At 34.1% G+C, this 27,874-nt stretch overlaps 1 protein-coding gene across 1 annotated transcript in view; it reads right to left on the reverse strand.

Annotated features, from left to right (window-relative positions):
* npr2 (natriuretic peptide receptor 2) overlaps positions 1 to 24,920 on the reverse strand; it is a 99,253-nt gene extending 74,333 nt beyond the window's left edge. The window contains exons 1-5 of the mRNA XM_088629343.1: positions 23,904 to 24,920; positions 13,239 to 13,441; positions 9,726 to 9,839; positions 6,490 to 6,625; positions 3,199 to 3,293 (exon numbers count right to left, since the gene is read on the reverse strand). Of these exons, the coding sequence (XP_088485469.1) occupies positions 3,199 to 3,293; positions 6,490 to 6,625; positions 9,726 to 9,839; positions 13,239 to 13,441; positions 23,904 to 24,609 (1,254 nt within the window). The 5' untranslated portion in view covers positions 24,610 to 24,920. The remainder of the gene's footprint in view (positions 1 to 3,198; positions 3,294 to 6,489; positions 6,626 to 9,725; positions 9,840 to 13,238; positions 13,442 to 23,903) is intronic.
* Positions 24,921 to 27,874: the final 2,954 nt, after the last annotated feature.

Here is a 27,874-nt window from a genome sequence, read left to right on the forward strand (position 1 = left end):
TTTACTGAATATTGAGACTTGCTGAAAGCATGAAAAATATCCTTATCAGGGGCTGCCACAAAAAACAGAACTTGCATCATTGTAATTTATGGAAATAACCATTTCAATAACATGTTCCAGTATAATCATAATGAATGAATTTAGTAGGAATGTAAACAAAGCAGTGAATGCAAGTTGCATCCATTCCAATTGCCTGTTTACATGTCTTCATCTGTATGTTATTCTTTCTTAACTTAGAATTTAAGATGTTCTCAAAAATAAATTTTGGATTGCCACAAGAAAATTTAAATAATTTATTTTAAATCTTACTAAGCCAGTGGGTTCTTTTTTCTCAAGATGCCTTTCAAGAATTTCCCCTCTACTACATGGTTATAAACAGGTACTGGTACTAGGAAGTCTATCTTCTATTAGTTTTAATTAAAGTTTTCCTGAACTGCCCAATTATATGCAAAACCTTAAAAAGGTGCAGGGTTATAATTAAATTGGTTGAATTAGGTAAACATACTTTAACGTAAATTAGTTAAGAGAATGACTATTTTGGAATATCTGCAATCAATAAATCAGAAATTACACGAAAACATTAAATTTGATCTACAGTACATTTAGCACATTTCAAGCTTAGAGAGATTTTCATACTGTACAAATAATTTGCTGCAGTACGGTTTGTACTGTTTGTGATAAACCACTGAGTAAATGCATGCCACTTGTAACATTGGATTTAACCCCCTAGTTGAAAAGCATGTCAATAAATAGTTGTGTCAAGAAAAACTGATAATGCTTAATAATAATCTGCCATTCCTCTTTAAACAGTGGAAATTCATTCCTTTCACTTTGACGTATCTTTTAGTAATCTGAAAGCCTTTATGGCTGACAGTCCATGTTTGTCAGTCCAAAGTTCTAGCTCCATTTTTAGTTCCATTCTTTTTTTTTTCAGCAATGGCAGTAAGAAATTTGAGATTTTATGGGCGGTTATTGCTGATGGAATGTATAGATGGCATTTGTGGATATAAATAAAAAATGTCTAGAAGTTAATTAGGACATTAAGCATCAGGAAAGGAATTTGACTCTGGAAATGAGCATCGCACTTTGGTAATTAGAAGGAATTTGCAAGAACTGATTTCAATCCTATTGGTTATTTTTGTGTTTTATTTCTTATCGCTTAAATACATTTTTATTTCAAGCAACCTTTGTTTGCCCATTTGAAAATGACCAGTAATCACTCCGAATTCTTACAAAACCTGAAAAAGCCTATGTAAAAACAATCATAAAAACATAATGAAAAGTATAAATTAGTTCCTTTTCAGTCCTACTACAGATGTGCTGCTGATAAACAGCTTGTTGAGTGCCAGTACAAAAGTAACACAAGTCTAGAACTTCCAAACAGGCTAGGGCCAAATGGCACCCTCTCATTATGAAACTTTTAAAGTACAGGCATTATAAGTATCTCTGTAATTCTTTGTTATGCATCAAAAGTCAGCAACGTAGGTGGTTTGTGGATTATTTTGTTCCAGAAATGAAAGTACATTGTGAAGACCAAAACCTAATTTAAAAAATAATCTAATTTACAATGCTATTACACTTGACTTAGATTAGGAATTGTTATGCCCCAATATTAAAGGTGAGTTCTTACCACCACACAATACATCACTGATCTAACTCGTGGATTGAGGTTATCCCAGATGTACTGTACATACTGGGGACAACCTGTATATACTGTATTAGTTCTTAATTAGCAGCAAATGAAATCAGTACCTTCCCAACCTTTATACAGAGATTCTTTATCATTTTTTCAGGGCTACTAGGCCACTCATAAATTACAGGTTAGGCCTACAATAAAGTGTTACCCAAAAACATTTAATTTGGTAGAATGTATATGTAGTGTAGATTTTATTGTTTTTATTGCCATATATAAATAAGCAACTACAGGTAATTTAAAATATAAATAATTTTTGGGAAGTCATTCCTATACGTTTCCTTGTAAAGGGAAGTTAGGTATGTGTTAAATCGCATTTTTAATTTTAAAAACTTAACTGGAAAATTGACGAACACATTCAAGGTACAAGAGTTTTAAGTATGACCATTGGGAGTTTTCCTCCTGTGTTTTTGGTTAACATTTTGGTTTTAATTATATGTGGTATCAGACTTCAACAATGTTTTTGGTTTTCAAACTGCACATTATTCAATTTATGTAATAACGTAGTCTAAGTGCCATGTTCTCCAACATATGGTTTATATTATGTCACTATTGCTCTAGGGATAATGCTTTTTAATTTAATCATTATTTGTGTTTATTTCTTTTTTTCATATAATTAAAGTTTTTGTTCTTGAAATCTTATAAATGAGCCAAAATGATAGATTAGTCAGTATTCCAAATAGTACAGAAAATCTAAAAAATTCTTGCAATAAAAGTATTGAATGCGTACGTATGCGGGTTACAAAAAAGTACCCTTAAAATACTCTTAAAGTTCAATTTTACATTTAAGTAACAACAGTCTATGAGAAAGCATATGTTTATGTCCTCCCTGTTATAGTTTTTATTTGAAAACAGGGTTTTTAGTTACTAAATGCAAAATTAATAGTATTGTATTTTCTGCCAATTAGGTTTGATTATTCGGTATTCATTGTTTTGTGCAATTAGACCACATGACTTCAAATCAAGAGAGGGTCTCTAAATCCAAGTATAGACGTAAGGAGGCATTTTAAGAAGGAGCCATGATACTTGATTAACTCCACATATAGCACATACTGTATAAATATTTATGTTCATGACTTTTGCTAATATATTATAGGCTTCCTGTTCTTTTCTTCTAACCAAATATTTTGTTTTAGCTTGCCATGGATCATTTTAATTCAGTAAGATAACTTTAATTCTTATCAATGTTATTCTTCATTATAAAAAAACATGTAATGTCTAATATAACAAGTTAAGAAATGTTTATCCTCATACCTAATGTCTTATTTTGCAGCATGTTAACCAGATTTCAACACATCACTACTTGAAAATCTAAATAATACAATGAATATTGATTTTGTTGGTCAGCTGAAAACAGTTGGACAGTGTAACACAGATTTACATGAAGTCGGGTAATACGGTGCTATACATTTGTGCACCACTGCATGAAAATGTCTTTTGAGTTTTAGGGACCTTTCTTTCACAAACACCAACAAGGACAACCTCCTATTTGAAGAGAGACTCACCCCATATTGGCCAGTTTCCACATTTGTCATGGCCCACAGGTTGAAATCAATGTTTCGATCGTTATTTTCATCTGTGATGACAAGACCTGTGACACCTGTAAAATCAGGAAAGAGCCCATTCAAGAAGCACTGTCACATATTTAAACAGGTTTAGGGTAATTATTAAGGACGGTATAGGCTATAGATAGATGTTCAGATAAATACAGTATATTAAATCATCACTTATTGTCATTTGAGATCAATCATTTTAATTGTCTAAGTCTAAAATTATTTACATTTAAAATTTCTATGCTACTTAAACCTTCATGCTGTGTTTTAACTGAAAACCAGAAAAAAATTGACATAAGTGGTCCATTTTAAAATCCGAATTATATTGGACTCAGCCCTATGAAATGCCACAAAGGTTCTTTCTAAGTAGAGCTCCACACTGGGATCGTAGGGTTGGCAGAAAGCCCATGTCTGTAGGTGATGCTGATCACAGCAGAAGGCTAAGTACACATTTGAAAGGATATCACACTGTCATGCTCCTTTAAGGGAACATACGTACCTTTTCATTTAAAATAGAAAGGATTATGTAATGGGGCTCATGCTTAGCAGTGACATATGGTGAAAAAACTTTATGTCCAAGGAGATAAACATAGTGTGTAAGGGTATAGTGGGTTTTCTTTTCATTTTAAAATGATTATTTCCAAATACAAGAAAGAGGTCAAATAGTTTCAACCCAAGGAAACTTTTAAGAGATCTGTATTTCATTGGGACCATCAAAGGTCCTATTTACATGATTAAACTGACTAAAATTACACTTTTTCAGGCAGATTTAGTCAAATACATTTTACACATGATTTTCCAAACTATTGCCAATGTTTACTGAAGAGTTCAAGTACTTAGACTCTTACACTATTTTGGACACCTTAATTTCCTCCTACTAGCAATACTAGATTGAAATCTGTATATCTTGCAGCTATAATCCCAAATTTTAGTCACTTCTGTATTGATTGATCTTTTCCTACCCTGCCAAAGTTTTAAGATATTTCTTCAGAAACAGATTATTAAAGCCATTTGTATTTTGAAGTTGCAACAAAGATGTTTACTTCCATTTTGTCACGGATAGGTATATCCTGAAATAATATAACAAAGGATTATTTAGAAAGTAACACATACTGTACTCCATAGGCCCAGTACATTTATAAATATAAAATGTAATATTTTCAAATTCTTAAATTTTCAAAGATTACCAGAACTGGGCACTGAGGTTGTAACCAACAAAACAGGGGAGACAGATTAAGTTTTTTAAAGAGAAAGTATTAATTAACATTTTTGTGCTTCATACTGAATTATCTTCAGTGCTGAATTTTAGACAGAGCTGAGCTATAGCATGTCTGCCATTATAACATCTTTTTTTTTTCTTTAAAATGCATTTTATTAACATTCTCAACATGCTTCTATCTATTCTGAAGATTTCTGACAGCACAAAGCAAGGCAGTCTGGTGACAGGGACTTTAAGTATCATTAGATAGGAAGTGGAGTGCTGTTGAGCTGCTGCCTGTGTTACAGACGTAAAGCCTTCGTATTGCTTGTTCCTGATATCTCTTTCTTTACAAACTAAGCATTGGATTGAATTTAACCACACCACCTTGAAAAAGAATAGACTCCGATATGAATGATTGAGTGTATATTTGATTAAGTTGGAAGCAATCATAATCAGAAATTCCAGTAATGTCTGAGTTTAATCAGAAACAATACACAAATAAGGGCGAAACCATCTCTTGCTCTAACACATCAAAAAGATTAGAATTGTAGTCACTTTTTCTTAAATCTGTATATTTAAAAAATGTCTTTCTTCAGTATTTTCATTAGCAATAACAGGACCCAGTAAGAAAATGTATTTAAGAATGTTTAGCTATAGCTAAATTCTTGACTGAGGGTGAACCACCTGGCCTATGTGCTGTAATATAGAAATAAAAGTGTATATATCAGTTTATATATCTATATTATTGTGATGCTAGTCAACAAAAAGGTCCCTTTCCATGGTTTTATGGATGTTTTGTTTTTACTAAAAACTTTGGAAGTTGTCATAAAACATGACAAGACAAAACTTAAACTTAAACTTCTGTTTCAGTAAACACAAACAACCCTTTAACAACCAATCATTTACAATTATTTTGAGAATATGGTGAAAATAGTTCCTGGTTCAAAATAATTTTAGAAATCTTGTGGCAAGCGTTTCAGTAGATTGCACTCTGACATACTTGCATCAGAACGATACAGCAGCGGGGTAAGAGCCTACTGCAGTCTCATCCTCATTGCATTGTCTAAATTATTTATTAGTTTTGGATTTGAACTACTTTAAACTATTAGCACTTATGTTCCATTAGAATATACAGCACAGCAAAGATTTCAGCCTCATAAGCCGTCCATTTCTAAAGCTCAATCCATTCTTTTTTTATTGGGTTTTAAGATCAGTACTTGTTAACGTGATGCTTATTACAGGCAAAAGGAGAAGCAAATGATACCACTGCATGAAAACCTTGTTGATAGCTGATGTGGTGTCTCAGCACAGAAAACAGTTCCACGATGCAGGTACAGATATCATTGATATTAGAAACAGATTTTCTGAGGAATCAAGCAGTAACTCTGTCATGGACTAGGGTTTCATGTCCCATTGAAATGAAGTCACATATTCTGAGTTTGCTAACTACAGAACGGAAATACCACAGAACCTGTGATAAGCCGAACCTGATGAGTCTCTAGGAAAGAGTATTAACCTTCCTCTCTGTATTGTTGTTAATAATGTTAAAAATAATGTTGTTATGAATTGAATAATTAATAATAACTTGAAGAAAAAGTCTTTGAACCTTATTGTCACGCCCTCTGCAGCCAGAGGGCGCTCCTTCTCTGTCCTGTCCCTAGTTTCCGGTCTGCTGTCCTTCCTGTCCCTCTCTTTCCCTTGGGCTATATATTTCCGGGTCTTGCACTCTGTCCTCGCTCAGCATTGACGTTCGGATGTCCTGAGACCCGCCTAGCACCAGGGCGCCCCACGTCTGCTCCCTGAGGGCATAGGTTTCTATACGGCATTCCTGAACTCTTTGCACTAATGAGCCCGGGCCTTTTTCCCGTCTCGCCGCTACGCATATGGGTCTTTTTCCCCTCTCCTGCTCCCCACGGTTAGTCCTTTTGGACGTCCGTGACACTTATTGAAAAATATAAAGAAGGTGTAGTCGGGACCATTACAGCTTTCACTTAAAATACGATACATTCATGTGACAGTTTAATCTCTTCTTATGCACTTACCCCAGAATTTCTGATTTTGCATTTTCTGTGTGATATTTATTCCATCCTTTTGAGAACCTCCTTCAGTGAGAGTTTCATTAAGGGCTTGTGCGTACAGCATGAATCCATCGTAGAAACAGCCAGCTATAAAATCCAGCTGCAGAGCAAAATAAGAAACGCATTTACTTATGTTATTTCTTCTCTTTAACATGTTCGTTTCCCCAGTTATTCAGTATTGTAATTAAACCTTCTACAGAGGAAGTCAACACTGGTAAAGTATTAGACAGGTCTGTTGATGTGTTTCCCCATGTAGTTTATTCTCAATCACTTTTGAGAAGTCCTTTCATATTCGGCCTATTACTGGCATTGTAACTTGGCATGGAAAAATAACTTTCATCCAAAGTACATACAGTATAATGTTAAAAATAAAACTCTACAAAAATGTAAATGATATAAACTACTCCTTTAGCTACTTTTAACCACTTATACTTAATTGACTTTCCGAAGAAAACTTCCTTACATCTTGAAAAAAGTGGGACAAATATAACTTTATTGCTTTCAGGGTTTTAATGGTTGTACCTTCTCAGGTGACACATTTCAAGAACACTTCCAAAAGAGCAATTCAATAAAAAGATCACATATGCCTCAAATTATCTAGCAAAATATGTTACACTGTTAAATGCCTGGAAAACAGAATAATTAAGGAGCTTTTCTATCAATACCATTAACGTATTAAAGTGTACAATTGCAAATCTACATAAACATAAAACATGGTCCTCAAAGGCTTCTCTTTAAATTTCAACCATAAGAAAACTCACTTTGAGCTCTTTCTGGAGCTGTCTCACACACTACAAGGCTCTAATACATCTGTTTCCAAAAATATTTCTTTTTCTAGGTTGTATAAACTACATGTATGCAGAAAAGTTAATTTCAGAGTGTCCCTCTCTTCCAAGTCCTGGGCCTCTGCATGTCTGTGGATACGCCAACAAATGAAACACTTTAGTTGAGGTGGATAAAATTTCACTTTCTAATACGTCTTTGCAGTGACGTTTCTTTTAAGGAAAGCACACCACGTTTACCACAAACTAGTCTACAAAAGAGCTGATATCATTGGAAGAAATAATATTTACATAATCCCAGTTACTGTACTTGTACATATATACAGTATAGTGTATCACTATGTCAGTCTGCAGAGTGACGAAGACAGGGAATCTTTATTAAGGCTAGAAGATACAGTAAGAACATACTCCTTCACAGCGTAACACTGTATCTCTATTCTAGTGTTAAACTGCATTGCTGTATTATCTACAGTCTGTGGAATCAGAAAGCATGACTTATCAGATGGTGTCAACAAGGCTACAGTTTGAAACCCAAAATACTCAGTCAATCACAGTATTCCAATAAGACATTTTACCAACAAACAGTAATTTCAAGGAACAATATCACTTGTAATAAAATATTACTTCTAAACCTTCTACTTCTTCTTTTGAGGATTTTCTCCATTTTTCTTTTAATATGTTTATTTATTGATGTACAGTTCAGTGCTGTCAGTCAATCAGTGGGGGGGCTTCACTGAGTCAGACTTGTTCTGCATTTATATTGGATGAACCTACTGCATTGTCTCTACTGCCAGTGTAGAGTTATTATATACTGTATACTGTACATGTACTTCTTGATTTACATGGGGAAAGCATTCCTGAAAAATGCAGCAAAATTCTAAAATGCTAAAATTAAAAACCCATAAGACATAATGTAAATATTTAGGGGCTCTATCCCAGCCAGAGGTTTGAACCCCTAAGCAAAAAGAATTAAACATATTTATTCATGTATGATGCTAATATATTTGTACTGAAAGTCATTTTTAGACTAAATGATGTCAATGTTATGTAAGACCTTAAAGGAACACTATTGTTAGTGGTGGAAGTCACGTGCCCTTTGATGTATCTAAATTGCACAATTATCTTTGTTTTTTTTTCTGACAGTGATGTTTTTAATAGCCAATTATTTTAAAGTTTCATAAGTAAAATTACAACATTTGTCCCTAATTTAGGACTTAAGCCATGTTGTGTTTATTGAAAGTTAAACAAGTGAAGCAACCATGATATTCACATTAATAAAGAATTATAAAAGTATTTCTTACTATCAATAGTAGGTTCATTAATAGTAAAAATTGTAAAAAAAACATGTTCCTTTGCTTTGAGATCCAGCTACAGAAGTTATTTACAGCATCTACAATGTCCAGTGAAACAGAATATCAATCAAATGAAATGCATTTTGTTTTTGTTTTTGTTAAGACTTATGTGTCATTTCTCATGTTATTATGCTTTGTGACAACATACTGTTTATGTTTCCGTCATGTTATGTCGAACACATGATAAAATCGTCAAAAGCCTTGTTTTTGAAAAAATCACAAGGTGTTGTTCACAAATTCTTTGCATTAATTTTAAGGCTTTTTCTCACAGTTCAATTAACAGTTGAGGGTTTTATTGATTTTAGTTTAGATTTATAAATATACGTTGCAGGATAATTCAATAAAGATGTTGGATAGATTTATTTAGTAATGGTGGGACAACAGGTAACAAGAACATGAAGACGGGAGACTTCTGCCTGAGTGTCACTCAAGTGACTGTACACCCAGGCCGCAAACTGGATAATTTCCGAGTATGTTATTTCAAACTCTCTTAACTAAAGTTGCCTTTTGCTGAGTGTGGCCAAGTATGTTAAAGTGAGAAATAATTTGTCATAAATTAAGACATTTTCTATATTTTTTAAAGGCACGTTTAACCAAAAACTAAATTAAGCGTGCATAAATTGAGACCTACGCATATTGTCTATATTTTTAGAGTGGGTTTGGCATAAACTGTACAGATCAATTACCAAAAAGGTCAGTATGCATATATATGCTCTCATTTTATCTTTGGCCTCTGTCATGTCCAAAAGGTGAGTTTTCTACTCAATTTTAAAAGGTGAAGATGTTATGCAATGTCATACTATTGGATTAAAATCTGTAAGATCTGAACTTTTTTGTTTTTAAAAACACAATTTTTCACTGAAAAAGAATCTGCATGTTATTAAATAACTGCATATTATTACATAGTTGTTAAATAACTAGCAACTTAAAAAAAATCCAAAATTTATGTCAACACCACTACAAATTAACATTAAAAAATAAGTTAAGAAATATGGTTGGGAAGATCTTAACTTAAGAATTACAACTTAAACAAATTTATCAGCATTTATACTTCTTAATCCCTTACCAGAGAGGGTTCCAGTTTAACACTGAAGTCCTGTTTGGCTCTGATATGTAGTTCCTTCTGAAATTTGAAGTATTCTGGGTGGTCAGGTTCCCTGAAGGTTATGATAAATACAGACTGGCAAAATAGAGAAGACAATAATAAATTAATAGCATGTAAGAGAAACTTGGCAAAAAAGACAAACAATGCATAAAATCTGACAAAATATAAAACAGTGGATCGGAGTTCCCCTCAGCAGGAAAAAAATCACTGTTAGACAAATAAAATATTTAATATGTCCACAGTACCCCTGTGTTATACATATGTAAATAGGTCTGAGGTGTCAGGGTAAATTGATGAGAGGAGCAGATGGTTTCCAATGATGACTGCTGAGATACAATAAACCCTTTGTTTAACAAGTTAATAGACGGGAGAGGGTGTTGGTGTTAGACGAAAATCACAAATTACATTTTTTCAGCAAAATCCACATTATTATATGAGAAATCTATAGTATATATACAGGTAACTGCTAAAATAAAAAAAAAACACTTTGAATAAATAAGGGATACACAGTGTATTGTAAGGTGCTTTCACACAAGTGTGGTTCCTGAGTTCAACAATTAAAATCCCACCATGCTTGGACTCATTTATAAAAATGCTGGGCAGGCCCATTATGTTGGCTACCATGGGTGGAAGAAGAGATCTCAGAGAATTTAAGAAGGGGATAATTGTTGGAGCACGTTTGGCAGGAGCTTGACTGATGAAGTCCGTTCAGCTTGCTGATGTTTCACGAGGAACATTGGCCAAGGTGATGTTGGCATGGAAGTCTGAGGAATAGACATCATCTACTATGGGCTACTGTGGATGAATGTGCGTACTCCTGGACCGATACTAGGCAAAACAGATAAGCAACTCTGGATCAGTTGACTGTGAATGTCAATCTAAGGTAATAGCAGGCAGTTTAATCAAGAGAGCAATACTATGTTCAGGTTGCAGGGCATAAACCCCTCATTACACCTAAAAATGCACTTTTGAATTTTTAAAGAGTAAATTGGTGCAAAGAACACAAGTAATGGTCTACTGACAGTGGTAAGAAGTCTTATGGTCAGACGAGTCGTCTTTCACCCTGTTCTCAACAAGCAGATGAGTAGATGTGTGACACACGCCAAAAGAGGCCTAGAGGCTCGAGCGCTTGTTTCCCAAGGTGCCCCTCAGAGAGCAAGGTAAATGACAATAAATGCAAAGCCATTCTGAGGGATCATGTTCATCCTATTGGTGAAGCATTTCTATCTTAATGGGAGTGGAATCTTCCAGAATGACAATGCCCCCGCAGGGTACAAGTCATCACTAAATGGTTTGATGAGCATGAAAATTATGTAAACCATGCGCCACGGCTGTCCCAGTCACCAGGTCTCAACCAAATTGAACACTTATCGGAGATTCTGGAGGGACACCTGAGATAGCGTTTTCCACCAACATCAACAAAACACCGAAAGATGGAATTTCTCAAGGAAGAATGATCTCACATTTCTCCAGTGTCCCAGACATGTGTAGAATTTATGCCAAGGCACATTGAAGCTGTTCTGATGATTCATGGTGGGCCAACACTCTATTAAGACACTTTATGTTGGTGTTTCCTTTATTTTGGCAGTTATCTGAATATGATTTCTGTATCTTCTGACTTATTTTTTGACAATTGCAATCAACACAGCTGTTAAGTAAGAAATTTAAAGAGGGACAAACATATATTGCTCCAAAGACTGTGATGCCAAGTAATTTCACGATTGCAACACTCTTTGAGCAACTTAAAGTACGTTCAATTTCACAGAAAAATATGAGCTCCTGGAAATGCCAGGTGATCACTGTACATATGGCATATATGCACAGTCAGTTAATGAAATATTGTGATGTGGAAGAGAATGCATTTCTTTACAAAAAAAATATCAAGGCTACACCTTCAGCATTATATATTGTGGTGATTGTCGTTTGAGACAGAGAATTCACTTGATTAACTATTTCCAGCCAACACAACAAGTAACTCTGAATTAACAACTCAAAAAACTGTGACGGAGACTGCTCCCTCACCTGTTCTACCTTCCACAACTGTTGCTATATGACCTTAGTTTCTTCAAACCTCTAAAGCGATTTCCTCATTGAAAAAGGAATACTGACCTCAAGATTGATGTGAAGAAAAGCATATGGAACATGCCTCCATTGTGTACTTTTTTAAAGTAGGATGAAGTTCAGTGTTTTTCGTGGGGACTATGCTGCAAAGTCATACCATTTAGATTAGACACTACAGCTCTACCTTGGCATGTAAAACAAGAATTGGCAATGTATTGTGATGGTTCAGCATGTAAATATGGAGAATTTCTAAACTCATAAAAATAATATAACACAATCTTTCAGACATTCTATATTTACTGTATTTTTATAGCATGGTGTTATATGCAAAACATTTAAGTATTTAAACATACTATTAATATCTTCAATTAATTGAGGGAGGAGCTGAAACAAGCATAGAATAACAACATTAAACACAACAACGGCGTATGTATACAGAACATCAAAATGTAAGACAGCTGCCTCCTTCAGCTAAGCATAAAGTTTATTTATAAATTATTCAAAAATAATTGTGAAATATGAACCAGAAGGCACAACTTTGTGGAAATGCATTTAAAACCAAGAACAGGAAACCCTCCTTTACCCAGAGGGTTGTGGGAGTATGAAACAAGCTACACAGACATGTTGCTGAAGTCAACACTCACTCTGACTTTGGAGCACTTCTCTCAACTGTGAATTGCCTATGGTCACAGGGGCCTCCCCTGGAGCATGTCTACAAAGGACTGTACACAATTAAAACAACAATGCAGTGCTTTCAGGAACTTCACCTTGAACTGCTACCCTACACACCACACCGTCTGAATTTTATGCCAATGGGCAGTCCTCAGTTTGAACCATTGCCAAGTGGCAAAGGTGTGCAGAATGTGCATAGGGACTGCGTAGGAAACAAAATAATTCTGCAGAAACCTAGAAGAAAGTTTTGGAACATGTCTGGTGGATATTTCAGAAATTCACTTAGTGATGTATATTCATGTCTCTTATTATTAATAAGTCTGACAAGTACAGAAGCAGGGCTGACAAGGAGAGGAACTGGTTGGCTGAAGCTGGAATGTCTGCACCCTTTTTTGTATTTTATTAAATTTTCATAATGTGGATTGACAGAATAATATGATTAGGAACACATAGTAAATAAGACTTATTGGCATCCAGATTTCACTTCACACATCTGTACAGTAGCACAAAATGCAGCATAGGGTTATCTTTTCTGTGTATATATGTTTCCAGTTGCTCGTGTTATAGTTCATTAAAATAAAATCCAATAATTAGTGGGATGAATCCAATAATAATATTTTAGAATTTTCATCAGTTCATGCTAAGTACTCTGAATCATATTTCACTTTTCAAAAGCAATTCATTTGCAAGCATTTTTATCAAAAAACAAAACATTAAATTCCTTCACTGCCGATTTGATACCTGAAAAATCTTCATAGTATCTGTTCCATCTGTTATCTCTTTGTTGTGCCAGGGCTTCTTAGCTTCTCTATTTGTGTCACCTTTCAGGCTTTCTGCAAACACATCCAAATAGAAGATGGCATAGTCTTCATGATTTAATTTTTCTTTCTGGAATTGGTTCATTATCTCCAGAAAGGTCTCCAAGGGTCCACAGATATAAACAACTGGAGGATACAAAAGAGAAAGTAATCAGTTGCCATCATAAATTGGAAAATGAGATTCAGATTGAGAACAGACTCAGAATGTGCTTTTGTCTTACATTGATCATTACAAAATGCACAGTATAACCCATCAATTTTACTAGAGCCTTGCTTTCTTGTCAATTAAGGGAATTACTTGCTGTTGCTAAAAATAAAATATGTGGCAGAGATTGCAATTGGTCATCCATCATCAAAATTGTTTAAGGCTATAACAAACAGCTTGTCTGGTTGAAGTATACCACTTCACATTGACATTCAAACATATTCATAATTAAGGTGTTGCAATGAAATGCTAAGTCCTCACATAAAATTGCTCTGATTCTCCCCTTGAATATAAACTATAGTACTCAACTTACTGCTGAAGAACTATGCATGCAACAGGCGTATTGAGGCACCAGCTGGGTAATAAAAAATATTAATAAGCCAGAGAAAGCCATCAGTCATAGTGATAATGGAATGTGCATATTAATGAGAGCTCTCTGAATATATTAAAATAAATATACAGTAAAATGCTATAATTCTACCATAAGAGTGCTTAAACTTGACTATAGTGAGATTTCACATTCTGTTGACAGCTGCAGAAATATGAAAATTAATTTCCTAAAACTCTCTGAAGCAGACATTATAGAGTTGACCATCTTTGTGGTTTACCAAGTGCACAACTTCATTATCATTGAGGTCCTAATTAAGGAAAATACCCCAAAAAACACACGTCATATGCAGGGCACATTTTGCTGAGAAAAAGAAGTCACTAAATTTAGGCATGGTCTCACACAATACAGTACATGTGGTTGGTGACATTGTCTTACACAAAGTATTAAGTTTGAATACTGTGATGTAAGCTTTAAGTACGTGCATCTGTAATGTAATGTAATGCAAAAAGTAATGTTTTACATTACTTTTTCATGTTGCCTGCTACATGCTGATAATATTATTTAAAATGGTAAGCATTTAGGCCTGATTTTTAAATATTTTATATTTTATATGGATTGTTGCCAGCTCTGTGGCAGTCCTCCAAGTGACCAGGCATTTCCTGAAGTGCCCAGCTAGAGTGGGCAATAACCAAACTTTGAGCCAAAGTCGGATTCATTTTTATTTAACTTTGGCTTATGTCTGGTCACGTCAAAAAGTGCCCAGTGTCTATTGGACACATGCCAAAAAAAAAGAGAGGAAAATATTCCGTTCTGTAGAGTGACTGAAATAAAATCAGCCATATCTTTTTGTTTTGATTATATAGATAATTTCATAACATTTAAACCTTCCATAATTTATAACATGGAACAAAATGAAGAGATTTTTTCAAACAAAAAATGCAAAAGTAATGAAAATGAATGAAAACCATGGGACTGCGGAGCAACATGATAATTTATACTGTATTGGGAGTAATGATCATGGTTATAATACTGAATTGTATGACTTACATTTTTTATTACTTGTAGCTATTCCAGATGTATTCAGAAACTCACAGCTACTGTGCTGGCACTTTCTGACAGACCAGTTTAAGACCATTTATGTACAGTATGTATCAAGTTGCATATGAAAAACATACCAAGGCATTGACTTGACTGTATTACAGGCTTTTGTCTTGTACAAAACAGTGAACATAAACCAAAGCCTTCCTTCTCCTCTTCCAAAAGCGATCTGCAGCATAGGTTAAGTTCTTCCTAATCTTTGCTTCTGCAAAGCTGTTTTTGAAAATTACCACAATAATTACCACTACAGTAGTGCTCTAGATGTGTCACTTGATGGTTAAGGGTTCATATCCTGTGTGGGACACTGCTGTTGTACTGTTGGGCAAAACATTACATGCAGAGTAAAATACCCTGCTATACAAATGTAAGTTACTTTGGATACAAAGCAAATATTAATATCACCTAATATGTTTACAGACAAATAGATGTTTATGTGGATTAAAAAACAAATACATGTGTAAAATACACTTTTTATAAGCTTTGAATAAAAGCTTGTACCATGTATGAGTTTTGATCTTAATACTGTGTGTCAAGTGGTTCCTGAAAGAGTCTTGTATGTTCAAATCAATGATAAAGAGCATTGCAAATATTTTAAAAAATTTAATGATATAATCTTCTCTAAGCTCCCATTTGATCTTTACATATCCATGTTGTTTAGTCATTTCAGTGTGAAAAATTATCAGCAGTCTTTCCAAACTACATTTGCACAAATGAAGTATATTATAATTTGCTAATGTGAAAAAATAAATGATTGTCTTTGGTATAGTTTTGCTTTTTAAAATAATAAAATGTCCTTATTAATGACATTTATTTTTAGGACCACTATATTGTAGGTTTTCACAACCCTTAAATCATTAATGAAAACAATGACACCTGATGGTTGGTATATTATATTCCATTGAAAGGTAAGCAATATTAAAGATTATTATGTTTTTTAAGAGTAACTGTTAGTTAAAAAATGATTTTTTATACAACACATTAGACACCATTACAAATCATTTAAACATTTACACTAAAATGATCAATTAGAACTTATTAAAATTCAGAGAATGTGAGTTAAAATATTATATTATACAAAAGACTGATTCGTGATTTGAAGTAATTGATACATAACCACTTTACATAGTCTATAACCATCAGTATTTATGCTTCTTATAATGACACATGTGTGTGTTTTTACAAGTTTCTTCTTCCATGTGGTTAAAAGCTAGCAATGAGGGATGTGGAAGCTCCCCTGATGTAAATATTTGTTTTAGATTTGTACTGCCTTTCTAAGTACACACACATCCACATAAACCCAGACACAAGCACAAATATAGTTATCTGTGTCTTACAAAGTCTGTTCTTATTATTCTGTTTGCATGTGCATCCAAGAAAAAGAAGGGCCTCAAGGTATTAGCTTTTGCAATGTGACATGGGATCCTATTCTAAATGTCTTTCATGCTTTATTTGAAAAATTGCTATCATATCTGTCTTTTTTACATTTGTAACCTGAAGTCATACATTTTGAACCAGAATCAACTAAAACTGGCATATTTTGGTGATTTTGTCCCAGAGCTGTTTCTTTAATTAATCATCTTCTCTTAATAACCTGTTGCACTTTTTCTCAACTTTAAACCAATAAAAAAGTAGGTATTTAATTACAGCCCTGTCAAAACCACTGCCTCCTCATAAAAATAAACCCAGAAATCAAAGCAAAGTGATAAGCACACATTATATATTAATGTATTATATTATATATTACTCTCCCAGCTTGTTAATTGAGCATGATATAATTCCTGGATTGAGTTTTAGAAAATTGTTTTTTTACAAGAATGGAAATGGCATTTTCCATTGTTGTAAAAGAAAACTAAAGAAGATAGAGGTAAAATAATTCCAAGGAAAAGAAACATAATGTTCTCCACAGCATTGCCAAAATAATTAAGCAATAGTTGTATGGTAATTTAGGATAGCAGGAAGGATGAAAGGTCTGCTATTATTCTGTGACATTCCTGGGCATGTTCATTATGCGAACTGGATGCAGTACATATTATTAATTAATGTTTTCACGCCAGGACACCAGATAAAATTCCTTGTACATGTTGCTGTACTTGGCCAATAAAGTGATTCTGATAAACTGATTAAGATTCTTCTCTTCCAGAAAAAAATCCTACTGAGCATATTATAATACCTTTATTTTTTATTAATACATCTTACACACTTATTTCATTTGTATTATGTTTCTTTTATTGTTATGTTAAAGGACTGCTTTTTTCATTTGGAACCCTTTAAGAATTAATCACAACTTATACATTTATGCCAGTTGATTAAGAGAAGTATCTTAGAAGCCTACAATGATTTTTCAGTTTAAAAGATTTTTTTAACAGTTTTGTTTATCCATCACTACTAAGGATATACCGTGTTCTACGGTATATTTCTGGCCAAACACAATATGTTTTGTTGCTGTAGATGTGTTGACTCAATACTGTTGGGCATCATTATCTTAAATGAGTCAAGAAAGTATTTACTGGAGAGGAAGAAAAGAGCAGCTGAGGCAACAAGGGTAGCACCAGATTTATCTTTAGTTGACCTCCTCTGGGATGAAATAGAGAGGAATGTTCATCTAAGAGGATTCCACACTGTGGACAAGCCCTGGCAGATTCCCCAGAAAGTATGTCCCTGACAGTCACATAAAGGTCTAACTGTGTGACCCTGAGGTCATGGCTACGGGTTCTTAAATGAAACAGGAATCACTATCATAAACATTTCGGATCATTAACTCTTGGTGTAATGAAGTGCTTTCTTGTTATCTGCCTGGCTACTTTTTAGTGTTTTGTTGAATCCACTGATGTGAAACATGGCCTTTTCATGTACTCCTTGTTTTTGACATATAGTACTGCCACAACATACGTCCACGACAACTATCAAAATAGGGTAAGGAGAAACAGCAAGCATTTACAACATTAATATAGTTCAAGGGTAGTACAAATGTTTTCATAATTTACATATATCATCCTGTAGCCTATAATCAAATCATTCAACTTCGGTTTAGGGTGTTAAAGAAGACTTTCTGCAACAGTAACCCATTACACTGTAACAATGTAATTTCCTCTATGAACAGTTACAGTCTAAATAGCTTTAGTGATAAAATATAGAAGTGAAAGATAAAACTTTGATGTGGATACCTAGAATTAGGGATACTTGGGGATACTTATATGTTCATGAAATTGCTCTAGCGATGCAACTGCAATGAAATGCACAACTTTCACCTATCAAAATGTGGTATTCTGAGTCAGGGGCTGACTCAGTTGATTCACTTCCCAAGAATCAGCTCTCGATTATTAACATGAGAAATACTTGCAAACATAAAACAATATAGCTTTCTTCTTAAATGAGTGATTTACATGCCTGGCAATATTAAGGATATGTAAGATTTCATAAATGGATAAAACTTTTCACTGCCGTAGTACTTATTTTTAAGTTTCACTTAAAATAATTTTAAAAAGGAAATGTCATTACAGTATTTGCATTTGTTTAGTTCAAAGTCAGTCTTGGATCTGTAACACGACAGAAACATTTAAATTTGGAGAAATTCAGAATTACTTAAATGCAACCACATTGGCTTTGTCTTTAACAGATGGAGTTTGGAATAATAGAATCTTTCCAATTGCTTCACTCTTCTCTGTTGCAACTCTCCATTTCCTCAGAGACTCGCTTACCTGAGTCCGAAAGGCAATTACTTAGGGAAAGAGACGTACTGAGCTACTTAACATTGGTGTTTTCCTGCTTCCCTGTACATCAAATTGACAAGGATAATCGGTACTTCTTACATGTCTGTGATATTCAGTTTTTTCTACATAGAGTAATACATTTTTTATGAGGTTTGAACGGGCATCAGCATCGGGTGTACAGGCAGGGAAGGAACAAGTAGAGGTTAATTTCACACTGAAAAGTAGAAAGGATAGGCACAACATTTCAGAGGCTGAGCCTCCCTAATATCTAAAGAAGGCTGAAAAGCTTGTTTTTTTTCTCTCTGCTTTTCAGTATGGAATTAATTTCTACTTGTTCCTTTTTCTATTGCTCTGGAAAGTTTGTTCTGTTTTTCTTTTCCTTCTTATAAATATTTTTTGTATCTATATTAATGTTTAATCTTTCGATCACCACTAAATTCCCTATATTTAAGAAATGTACCCTTACAATGTAATAAACGTAATGTGAGGTGATAAAAATGGAGCAGAGTGCAGGTACCCATGCTGTCTGAGAAATCTATATTGTCAGATAATAAGATAAGAACTGGCACACATTAGATAGGAACTCCTCCCTTAATGGAAAAATATATGGACCTACTGCTGAATTTACTAAAAAAACATTACTCAAACATACTTAAAAGAAACTGCCACATGTAAAAAAATGTAAAGAAAATATAAAACTCAGCTGTTGTTATTTAGATCAGGTACTGACAATAATAATTAAATCAACAAACCAATCAGCAACAAAAAGTGTCATCATCTACGATAAAATAACTGAGAGGGAAACAGCAAAGTCTCTGTACCACAGAGAGAACAAAGATTATATAAACATGCTTAAGCAACTTTAAAGCCATTTTTTAAAATTAGTCCACCATGTCTTACATCAAGTAAGCTTATTTTCCCAACACTATGTGTTAGAAAACTGCATGCTATTAAATACATTGTCTCTTGCTGAATTTATCTTCTATATGTTTTAATATGCTTTCATGAAAAAATGGGAGAAAAAATTAATCTGACCATGTTCAGTAATAATATTTATTTAAAAAAAAATAAATGTATCACAGATTTACTGCTGAAGTATGCATGTTTTTTATCTATCAAATTGCAGTAATACTCTTACAAAGAAGGTGTGATCTTATATCATGTGAGGTTTGTTGCATTAAAAACTAAACCCAAAAAAACTCTTTGGCCCAGCTTTGAAATTATTCCAGTTCTTTTTTTCGTTGTAAATTAATAACCCTAAATAGGATTTAAAAAACACTTTATAGCTTTGTTAATTTTCTGATAATTATTATATTAATGTTTTTTTTTTCATTTTTAAATGTACATTAAGTCCAGTTTGGATCTCATTTAAAAAAGAAAAGTCTAAGTTCTTTAAAAAAACACTGAGAAAATGTCAACTCAAGAATGGTAAGTCAAGACAAAAACAAAATACAAAACTGTCAGTAATCACTTAAAATGATATTGTATGTAAGTTAACTCAGTCAAGCATTAATAGAAATTATGAAAAGGCTACTAAGGAGACAAACGTTTTTGATATAAACGTTGTCACTGTTATTAAAACTGTTATTAAAAGATAAAAGAAGATTCTTCTTGATAATGGCATACTGATATTGAAGTTAAACTGGGTACAATTTAAAATCAAGTAAATTGCATGCTGGCATGATACTGTGGAACAGTAAATAAATTCTCTGATGGCATTTCAGAAAACCAAATAATTCCGTCACTATAACTGTTGTGTTATAGGAGCAGAACATCATTCAGAAAGAACTCATTTTTTATGTGAGGTAGACAAAAATCAAGTTCTTAGGATACAAAGAAAGTGTATGTGTTTTAAAATAGTTTACATGTGATAATTGATTGAGATTGTCATTCACAAATTAGAAATTGAATTTGTCTTAAGAAAGGCTATATGCATATACTGTATACTGTTGAATGGAAACTTCACAGAAATGTGAAGACTATCAAAGGTAACTTGAATATAAGGAATGTGCAATTTGTCATCATAATTGGCTGTTTCTTTCTTGTGCTCAGATCACTCCAAAGTAATTCAGAGACTACCAATGTTCAAACTATCAGGATTTCTCTTATTACTTAAGATAAGAATCCACACCTTCATAATTGTTTTAAGGATTTTTTCCTGGCTCAAATCAACATTTATCATTTGTAGGGAGTATTTCAGAGACTGCTTTGTCTTTACCCAATGAATTCACTATTTTCTGAAAGTACTTCCACAAGTTCAGCAAGAAACAGGGCAAGAGAATGTAAAAGAAAATTGTCTCAAGAGTATCTGGAGATAAAAAAGTGGTGAATAAAGCATTTTGAAAGCTTTCCTGGAAATTAATACAGAGGTACTGTAAAATGCTTTTGAGAGTTTTCCATTATCAGTTTTGATTCTTATCAACATACAATTTGAAATATTAATGTAAATGAAACAAGGCTAATTTGAGCTTATTCTTGTATTACACTAATTTGATAACTACATTACAGAAGATAGAGAAATAAACAACCTTAAAAGGCAAAACAGCAGTTCATAATTTTGAAACCTTGATATACGTCATTACTAAGTCTAAGCTCAAAGGTTATTTTTCTATTAAACAAAAGGTTGAAACATTTTTAAAGAGCCATTATAATTTTAATAGGAAGTAGTTTAGTTGAAGAAATGTCCCCAAAAATGCAATTATCCAGTATTTCAGTAATCACTAACCACAAAATACGTATGATTTATATCTGGTGTAATTTCCTTCACTCAAAAAGTATTTTACATTAACCCTGGAAATGCTGAATGTTGTGTTGTTTCTTTGTATATTAGCAGTGATGTCCCAAATAAACAACACTTCAGAAAAGTGTTTTTAGTAAGCTCCATTTGAAAAAATAGTCAAACCCAATTATGTAAAACAAATTATGTAATAATATTTTTTTAAGGTTTAGTGTGTAAAATTTAATTTGTAGTGTATATAATTATGGGCTTTTACAAAATAGCTTTACATGTTAATGCAATTAAATAAATTCATCATATATCTGATGTCTGAACCCCCAAACTGAAAAGAGTTATTATACAGTACATGCTGTTAGCCTTTATCTTCAACAAGTATGAAGCAGATCACATACTTTCAACAAATGTATTTGATTCCATGTTAAGCTAGTTTCAAAATGCCGTACTCTCAGAGACAGTAGGTATACCTTGAAATGTGAAAAAGGTGTAAAGTATAATTCAAACTGACATCTGCACATCTACTAGAATTGTTACATCAACCTTTCAATCGTCCAATTGTTTTATATACATTAATGGCTGTAATTTATTTTAAACAAGTTTAAATCAGTTTCTTCATCAATGATTTATCTTTTAAAACGAAGTGAGCACTATGTACGGCTTGAGTACGACTTTATTTTGCTAGGATGAATTACATAATTGCATCTTCTTTACTTATGCTGTGACCAGGTATGTGGTAATAATTTGCAATACATCTGCATAATCATGTGAGAAATTGCACGTGCAGTGGTCTGTATAACACATACAGTATACATTTAAAAGTCAGAAATAAACAGCGATATTGTTTCGGCTCTCCCTGTACCGCTTCTTTGGTATTTAAGGTGCCATGTCATCACTATGTAAAAGTGTTTTCAATTAATTCATATAGGCCTAATTTGGGAACATTGGGACTACGTAGGAGAAATGCACGACTTTTATCTGTTGGTTACTAGGATTTACTGGAGGAGTTTAAGAATTCATGTCCACACAAACGATCATTGTAAATCCGTTGAAACATTATATAACACCAATCTGCGGAAAGGCAAAACAAAAACCGAAAAGGGGAAGGTGAAATTTCAGATATTTAACAACCTCCCCACTTTTCTGATTAAAGATAGTCTGAAACCTATACTTATAATATGACAGAGGCGTTCTGAAGAGTGAAGTTATATATTATTTAACTTTTTGCTGTGTAAGATTAATGCTTTAGCAAAATATTAGTTTTTCGTGACCTTTGTCTTACAACGCAAACTAAAGGGAAACGAGGAACTCCCCGCAGACTGTGATACTGTATGCATTACATAAATCTGTTAGGGCTCTCGCCAACCTTCTGATCCCGAGTTGTTTTACCCCATAAAATGTTCAAAGTCTGAGTGCTTTGGGAGTAAGTACTGTGTATGTACAGTACGTTCCTGCCTGTTTGATTCCTAAACACACTCTGTAATGCTTAAAGAAATTCGTAAGACTTTTAAATAACAGTATTGTGCTAATCATTCACCACATACTACGTGCGATTTCGTAAACATTAAGTGATCGTTTTTTGTAAATATCCATTGACTCATCATGCCATTACTTTAATGTGCAAAAATGGATAGCATGTTTAGCAAACCGAACTGTTTACCACACATTGTACAGCAATTGAAGCAAAAAAATTCTCTCTCTACCAAAATGTTTAAAGTAGGATAATTAACGTGTACTTTCATGGAGGCTGTATGCTTTTACTTTTTATGCGTTTGTGCAGCATACTTCATTCTATAAAGTCTAGTAAAACATCATCAATCAAAATTAAAAATGTGATTGAAACGTTGACTTAATCCACTGCGCTGTTCAAGTCAAATAATTAGCTTTGGTTTCATCTAAAATCCCACCTGTATAATAGAAGACTTGAAAAAATGTATCCAGACGGAGCGAGTTTGGAGTCTCTCAGCCCCCTTGGCTCTTGCCAAAAGAAGGCATCATAAATAACTCGCCCGGAGGGCCGAAAGATCAAAGATCCAGAGGACATAGACAGGTGGTCACAATGAAGAGCATGAAATTTCATTAAAATAGGTTTTTCTATAGAGTAAGAAATGCATCTCAAATAATGCATCTCTTCTCTTTTCTGTTAACTGCAGCGGTCATCGTTATGATGCAATTTTTTCTTAACATATATATAGTTTATAGTGGAACTTCTATATATAATCTACATATAGAAAATTAAACATAACATCAAAATTATATTGCACAGTTTATACTTTAAATAATATTCTGCGAATCGAAATTACCTATTTGTATTATTTGAAATAACAATTTAACAGTTGTGTTAAATTTAGCACGTCAATGCCGAAAACGTTACATAAATTCAAGTGAACCTAGTATTCAACAGATTACCCATCTCTCGATTTAAGACTATAGATCACATCTCAAAGATCTACTTGTACTGAAAATGTGCTGCATTTTAGGCATAAGGTACATGCAAATATCTCCAAACTTACTTCTTCCGTTGTCTTTAATGAATGTAATAATTTCTTTGTAATCATAGATTTGTGTTTCTGAGTAGGGATGAGGAAAAATTGTTACGTTTGCGTTCTTCAACATACTATAAATGCCTTCGGATAGGAAATAATAAGGACGGTCATCCTTTCTCAAGTCATGATAGATCATTACTACACGGGAGGTCCAGTTAAAATATGAATGGAAATTATAAACGAATTCTCCAAGTTTCGTGGTTGAGGGCCCGGTCCTTACAACAGTTTTGAACTGATCCTTCTGATCAAACCCAAAGGCTGGTGCCCATGCTGTTATCAGGGGGATCTTCCAATGGGTGGCAAACCTCCCAACCGAAGCGACGGAGTACACACAACCAGGTCCGAAAAAAACGTCGGGGTTGTTGTAGAGTTTTATATCCACAGCAACTATCTGAGAAAGAGTTTCAGAGCAGCCACCACCTTCATCTTCAGTGCTGGTGTTCATGAGGTTAAGGTGGTACCCCCTCAGAAGTCCGCCGTTCTTCTGAATTTCTTCATTTGCCATACGAATTGCTGGAAAGACTCTTGGAAGTGCCCAGGCGTACTTGCTATAATTATCAGGCAACATCACAGCCACTGTGATATTCTTTCCCAGATCTGTTCTACCAGTGCTTAACAGAGAAAAAATGAACATTAAAAGAAAACTACATCCAAGCTTCATTTTGTATCCCATTGCTAAGGATTCAACGAAGATGAAATATTTCAAGCTTCTTAACAGAATTTACTGAGTAAAGACACCTGATAACAGAGATTTAAATATCGCAACCAAAGCATGTATGATTATTTTAACCCTGTAAAATATAGAAAAATCAATCCAAATAATTATCATAATAATCCACAGGTTTATTATGTTGTTATCATTTCCTAATAAATCCTTTAATGTAGTTCTTTCTCCAGGCCGTTGCTAACTTCAGTCTCATGTCGAGCCGAATCACTTCGTTTGCTACTCTTCCACGGGTCCTCTCTTGTATGTGATAGCATCCATCCAGATGACTTCAACTTAAAACATCGGTAAAAGCTGCAGCTCAGCCCCCAAAAAACGTCACGTCAGTGTAGGTGAATCATAGACGAGCTGGTGGCGCCATCTGCCTGTCAAACAAATAACACTGACTTTCAGTGCGATACAGTATTAGTATTTGGATATTACAGATTCACAATTAACTAAATTTGTGCTTTATAAAGCGTTGTTCCTTTGTTCAATTTCTGTTGATTAAGAGCAGCAGAAAAAACAGAGTACAAAGGTAGATTAAAATGATGTTGGGTACACAACAGTTACAATCACTTTAGAACAACTTTTCCACCATTCCACTTAAAATTGTCCCCTCAGATATCAGTGGGATGCCTAGGGCTCCTTATTGAGGAGGGTCCTGACCTCGTATATGGCTTTGTGTATCTAAAGTATCTGGGTCAATGTCCTGTTTTCCACACATCTCCCTAGATTAGAACTGGCTCAATTTAAACTTGTTCAACCTCAACCTCTCTGATGTAGTGTATATTATTTCAAAATAATGTCTATGAAATGAAGAATACCATCACTAGTAAGATCATAATGGGAAATCACAACAGAATGGAAATATCTGTGGTATATGGGAAAGGACTGCAGTGTCTCTAATACATACAATATTAGAGTTACAAATAATCAAGGGGTATACTTTTAAGAGGAACTAAATAATAGAATGGAAAACATGAAACCCCCATTTAAAAGGGAAAGAATACAAAACAAACGTTACTGTATTTTATCACTTCTAAATGAGGTCTTTGTAGTTATTGTGTTACTTGTAAATAATTTGTTTGAAATGTTGTGTCTTTTTTTTCCCCTTTCAGCATGGAATAAACTTTTATCTTTTACCCTTGCAGCCTACACATGCTGACGCAGCTACCTACTAGAAGAAGAAAATATCTAGCTCATAGAGAGGGGTAAATAACTTCTACAGATAATTAGAGGTCACAATATCTTAGCTCTCCTCCCAGGAACATGTATTTTATTATTAATAATATGGTAACTAAAACTATTGCGAGACATTTGTCAAATATATGGAAAAAGTGTTGGTTCAAACTCTCTTATCAGTCTTTTTCATACAGTTTCTATGGGAAAAAAATTAAACAACCATGATTATTAGTGAATATTGATTTAACTGGTTTTTATTTCTAGTCTATTGCCTTATTCTACTTAATTTGAAAAACTGAAACAACTACAGTCCCACGCTCAATGGAGCAAGGAGATTATATAATTTTTAAACATAAAAAAGATTAAGTATATATTGTTTATTTTAGACGTTTGATGTTAACTTAAAAAAATAAAGATTCAAAAGACCTACAAGTAGGTCAGCCCTATAAATAGGCGATTTAGTCAAATCTGATGTATTTTCTTTCCTTTTGTCTGAGAACTTGGAGATTTATTAATGAAAGGACTCCCTCTACTGGTGAAAATAATGCCCTCCTGCCTCAGAAAATTCCATCTTTTCATCCATTTTCTAACTGCTTTGTCCAATTCAGGGTTTGCAGGAACAGATTCTGTCCTGACAACCAACAGTCACAAGGCAGGATACACCCTGGGCAAGATGCCAGTCCATCACAGGGCAGACAGACACGAACACGCATTAACTTGCTCCAGGGCTAATTGTTTTCCAGTAACCATACAGAGACCATACAAACTCCACACAGATAGCACTCCAGGTCCCAGACTGAACCCAAGTTCCCAGTACTGCAAGGCAACAATGCTAACCAGTGTGCCGCTGAGATGCCCTCTCAGGATCAAAACAGTTACGATGGAAGATGAGGTCATTTACAGTAACCTGCTTAGCTCATCTGAAAATTCAGAAGAAAATCACTCTCAGGGTTTCATTATGCCATTTTTTTTTAAGTTTTCTTAAAGGTCTGCTTCAGCAGACATACAGTAGCTAGGTTTGTTGTCCAAATACCCATGATATATTCTTGTAAAAAAGTGTCTTATCTTATTTTTATTACAAATTATCCTCATAATCTTGCTATCCATGTATCTAATTTTTTATCTTGCTTAATGTCTGCCTGAAGTAGTCTTTTAAGTTGACTTTGAGAAAGCCTTTTAGGTTATGAACAGCTGAATAAATACCCTCATACTCACCTCCCTTTGAAACTGAAGAGTTGTAAAGTTTTAATTATGTTTTACGTTTGTGCATGTCATTTCTTTGACACCATGAACTATTCTGTTCACTCTTCAATCCATTTCTAAAACTGCAATATCAAGAACTAAACACAAAACACTATGTGATAGCCTCTTATTTATTTGGGAAAATACCATTAGGTTTCAACAACTGGTAACACCCCTGCTCTTTTCAAGAAACGCCCTGGGATTTTTAAGGACTACAGAGAGTCAGGACCCCGGTTTAACGTTTCATCTGAAGGATGGTGCCTTCTTACAATATAGTGTCCCTGTCACTATACTGGGCCATCGGGACCCAAATAAATGGCAGGGTGAGTCCCCCCAACTGGCTCCACTAACACCTCTTCTAGTTTTTCCCAGGAGGTCTCCCATCCAGGTACTGACCTGTTTAGCTTTTGTGGGTTGCCAGTTGTGAGTTGCTGGGTGATAGGCAGCGGGCTATCTTGACATGCCATCTTGTTCTTTTTTGTTCTTCATCACAATACTGTTTTCCTTTCCATCTCCCGTCTTGCCATCTTGGTTCTTTTTATGTGTCCTGAAATGTCTTCCTACCAATAGTCTTTTTGATCCGGTATTAAGCCATGTATGCCACTGAATGCATGTGAATGTGCTTCAGTACCTTTAGACATATATTTTTGGAAAGCAATTATCCATCAGCTAGTAATTTCATATCTAACTGACCCCAATGCAATCATTCTCTCATGATTTGCTTTCCAATATTCTTTCTGTATTCTTTTCCTTTCTGTAAAGGTTGTAAAAGTTAAATGCTGCTGTTTTACTGTAGAATAACACTTTC

Source organism: Lepisosteus platostomus, chromosome 4 (genome assembly GCF_059453375.1).
Source record: "Lepisosteus platostomus isolate fLepPlt1 chromosome 4, fLepPlt1.hap1, whole genome shotgun sequence".
NCBI lineage: Eukaryota > Metazoa > Chordata > Actinopteri > Semionotiformes > Lepisosteidae > Lepisosteus > Lepisosteus platostomus.